This window comes from Carassius auratus, unplaced genomic scaffold, assembly GCF_003368295.1.
Source record: "Carassius auratus strain Wakin unplaced genomic scaffold, ASM336829v1 scaf_tig00216034, whole genome shotgun sequence".
Lineage (NCBI taxonomy): Eukaryota > Metazoa > Chordata > Actinopteri > Cypriniformes > Cyprinidae > Carassius > Carassius auratus.
Window position 1 is genome coordinate 3445 of NW_020528370.1, and position 4094 is coordinate 7538.

Genomic DNA, 4094 nt, shown 5'->3' on the forward strand with positions numbered 1-4094 from the left:
AAGTGCTGTTAATTTACTGTCATGGCAACCAAGTTTTATCAACAGTATTCAAATATTTAGGCTGACATTTTAAGTCTTTCTAATGATACTCATCCAGATCAAGTAAGAGTGTGATCTTAGCAGGTTTGGAGGTAAAACAAAGTTTGCTTATTGGATTATGATAAAAAATAACAAATATTTACACACAAAGTCTTCATGCATAGAAGAATACAAACCTTATTTAAAAGTTTAACCATCTTATTGTACCATCTGTGAATATACCATTCAATAAAGCAATCATGCAGGATTAGCCAATTCACCTAAAATGTTTAAGAATCTATCCCCGAGCCCAGCCACAGCTAGATCCTGTAGCTTTTAATTCACTACTATTAAATATTCTTTGTCAAATAAAAATTTTTGGACACCATAAGGTTATTAAACATTTTTGCAATCCTTAGTCGTGACATGAAATATTTAAGTGAAAAATAAAAAAATATGTTAACAGTGAAAATATGCAGAGACATATTGTGGCCTTGATTTAAAAAAAAAAAAAAAAAAAAAAAAAAAAAAATTAGTATAAAATAGTTTCTGGAAACAGCGTACCTAGAGTAAGCAAGGTTTGGGTCAATCTACTGAGAGTATATGTGACTGTAAGTTAACCTTGCTTTCTGGAAAACTCCCTGGACCTTCTGTGAAGTTCAGAAGAACACATTAAATGTGCCATTGAAGAAGATACAATAAAGACAAAAACACTTGATGTGCCAATTCAACCAAAATGTTTATTAAAAGTATTAGAAAACACCTGTTGTGCCAAATCCCACCCTATAATGTTGCACTAGCTCACATATAAATATTATTTTAACTTCATATTAAAATTATCGAATTATGAAAATAAAAAACAAATATCTTACTGTTGCAATAATAAAAAAATTAAAATCAAGTTTCTATTTTGGCAGAATAGTGGTGAAAGTGTTTGAATGATTGTATTAATAAAGTGAACCTTGTGCATGTTGCATTTAAAGCCATTGTAAAATACTCACATTACTGTCCATGATTGCGTCTATTACTGCACAAGTGTTTATAAAGGGCATAAGGCCATACATAAGCCCTGTGATTTCAGAAAACAACACCACCACTTAGCAGTTCTGAAAGCACTGTTAATCACAGCATCACAGGGCTTACTGCTTTACCGTAAGTGACTAAGCCATAACATGATTTCATTTTTAGTCGTTTAAATTTCTATGATTTAATAAAAAATTCATTGAGTCGCAAACTGTTGTTTTGGAAACCCTGGTCAGCAGGGACGCGAGAGGGACACAGGATTTGACACAACACCCCCAGTGAGCAAGCCAGTGGCGACGGTGGCAAGGAAAAAACTCTTAAGGAGATAAAAAACCTTGAGAGGAACCAGACTCATCAGGGGGAACCCATCCTCCTCAGGCATGGCGTACACATTATAAAAACATTATTATTCAAACTAATATATGAAACAGTAAACTGAGACCAATTATTTAATATAATAAGATAATTTAAAAATATATATTAATATTAATTAATTGATCATCTAATGATTCAGTGCAATTGGGTATTGAAGCATCTTCCGCCATCTAGCCGCTGGATCTGTCATGGCAAACAGGCTGGACACCCTGAGGTAGAGGAGGTAAAACAGATATGATCATGTTAGTGAATTGAATAAAAAAAAAAAATCATTCTGCAAGACTTACAGAGCATAAACTTTCAGGTCAGATGTATGTCTTGCAAGAGACATTTCTGCTCTCTCACTTCTGAGGACCATCATACACTTTAAAATCTAAGTGTTCACATCAAAGCACGTGCCTCTGAACAAACACACTGTATGATAAAGTGCACTGAAACACTAGACCTTTCCAGTATTATTGACAAACTTTACCTCAGTGCTTAAATGTTCTTCTTCCGTTGCTTCTTTGGTCTTCAGCATTGTCTTCAACTCCAAACACATCTGGTCCCGTCCTCTGGCAATGAACTTAATAAATGAATAATAGGATCACTGCACACACACTTAGTAATAAACTAAAAAATAATAATAAACATAATTAAGTAAACTAAAACTTACTGAAAGAAATTAGCCCATAAGCTGGTATCCAGCTCATCATCATCAGTGGAGAAGCACACTTGATCTTCTCAGACATTCTGACTCGCCGGAAAAACATCAAAATCAAAATTAGATTACAATATTCCTTTAAAATGTGGTTATCACATGCAGTAGCACAGTGACTGAAGTGACATCTTTTAACACTTACCTTTAGATGGTATATTGCACACTCAATATCCAGTGTTGGAGAGGACTGCTATGGTCTCCAAAATCTTCCTGCAACTTTACAGAAGAGCACATATCAATATTAGAATAGCAGAGGACTGCAAATAATATATCCAGTACACATCGTACAGATTGAACACAACATTTGAAACAAATGTTACGTTAGGGTAAAAATCAAATACATCACAACAGTGTCTTAATACTTCTCACTTAACCTTACTGTCTTTTAATGACTTACTGCTGCTGTTGCTCTCACTGTCTGTGTCTTCCCTGGAGTTATTACACTAACCCTGACTGCGTCCTGTATTCTGCTGCCTTCACTTCCTGTCCTGTCTGGAGCTGCCACACTACTCCTTCGTCCTTCCTGCTGCTGTACTCTAGTTAACTCAGGGACACAACACCTTCATATTACCACGAACAACACAATATAACCGCAACGTCACTGCCGTCGATAAAGGAGGTTAAATGGAACCTCAGTTCAATATGGCTTAAGGCCAAGACACCACTCATACAGAAGCCACTGGGGAACTAAGGCTGGTGTTGCCCCACTGTTGTCGTTAATGCTGATTCAGTGGCCCCAGTGACCTGGTATAGCGGGCAATTCACCTATGGAAAAAAACGCAATACACAGTACACAGGATTGTGGTAACTGTGGTAGGTCTCTAACACGCCCGATTGATGACAGAAGTCCGGATTTGAAATGTAGATGTGGTCAAGTAGTGTGTGCTTTTCCGTCGTCGCTGATGTAATCAGTTGCGTGTATCCTCGAGATTGAAACAACTCCAGAATAGGTTTTTTTCCAGGGTGTAAGAGGTCCTCGTTGAAATCTCCACAGATGATGACGAGATCGTTGTGTGTGAGGTCCAGGTAATCCAGCATACTGTTCAGGTTGGTCAAGAAATCTCCAACACTGTACTGTGGTGGCCTATACACAGCTACGACTGCTGCTTTTATTGGGGAATCCAACTTGATCACAGCAAACTCCAGATCAGTCACATTTTGTATATATTGCCTGGGCTGAGTTGGAATGTGCTCCTTGCAATATATTGCGACTCCACCTCCATTTTTCCTTCCAAGTTCTTGATGTGTGGAGTAGGAGACATGCCTGTTGCGTGTGAACAAGTTGTATCCTTCCAATTGGAGATCCGAAGTGGACGATCCAGTCAGGTGTGTTTCTGTTAAACACAGAACATCGGCGAGTTGTAGCTCATGATGGCATCTGATATCCTCCATGTGAGATGCCAGTCCTTCCGTGTTGTGATGGATGATGGTGAGTGTCTGTTCCTGCCTATTTTCCCTCACGTGCTGCAAAAGTGGCATGATTTCTTCAACTCTTGCTCTTCTCATGCTTTGCAAAGAGGTTGTGATTTCAGGATCAGCATATATCTTCTTGTCGTCGAAATCCGTAATGTGTAATCCTTGTAGAGATGTCGTTCTGCTGAGGGCAACATAGGCCATTCCCGGCTCAAAAATCTTCTTCAATGACACTACTGCAGAGTGCATTGTCATGCCTTGAACTTTGTGGGCTGTGCAGGCGTAAGCTAGCTTAATGGGAAACTGTCGACGAACGGCTCCTTTCCTCAGACTTTCTTCAGATCTCTCAATGTAAACCAAAACGTCTTCTTCACCTCGTACCTTTTTACGGTGTTTCTGACCGGCGTTCGGATTGTCAAGTTGAAGTCCTAACATTTGTACGGTGTCGATTCCATCTTTTGCTTTGGTGACGATGTTTGCAATCGTGCCAAAACATCCATTGACAATTCCATCTTCTACATCCAGGTTCCTGGTTACCATCACACGAACTCCCACTGCAACTTGC

At 38.7% G+C, this 4094-nt stretch overlaps 1 protein-coding gene and 1 long non-coding RNA gene across 3 annotated transcripts; both read right to left on the minus strand.

Annotated features, from left to right (window-relative positions):
• Window positions 1–738: 738 nt before the first annotated feature.
• On the minus strand, window positions 739–2161 carry LOC113096921 (uncharacterized). The gene is made up of 3 exons (XR_003288733.1): window positions 2072–2161; window positions 1889–1981; window positions 739–1625 (listed from the first exon to the last, which is right to left on the minus strand). It is a non-coding gene; the product is annotated as an uncharacterized LOC113096921 (long non-coding RNA).
• A 74-nt stretch (window positions 2162–2235) lies between these two features.
• On the minus strand, window positions 2236–4094 carry LOC113096920 (uncharacterized). Of its 2 annotated transcripts, none has more exons than XM_026262135.1 (2): window positions 2514–4094; window positions 2236–2332 (listed from the first exon to the last, which is right to left on the minus strand). In XM_026262135.1, the coding sequence occupies exon 1, from the start codon at window positions 4067–4069 to the stop codon at window positions 2882–2884; it is 1188 nt and encodes a 395-aa protein (XP_026117920.1). In that variant the 5' UTR covers window positions 4070–4094; the 3' UTR covers window positions 2236–2332; window positions 2514–2881. The 2 variants fall into 2 exon arrangements, with proteins under 2 accessions (XP_026117920.1, XP_026117921.1); XM_026262136.1 differs by having other exon boundaries at window positions 2258–2332; window positions 2565–4094.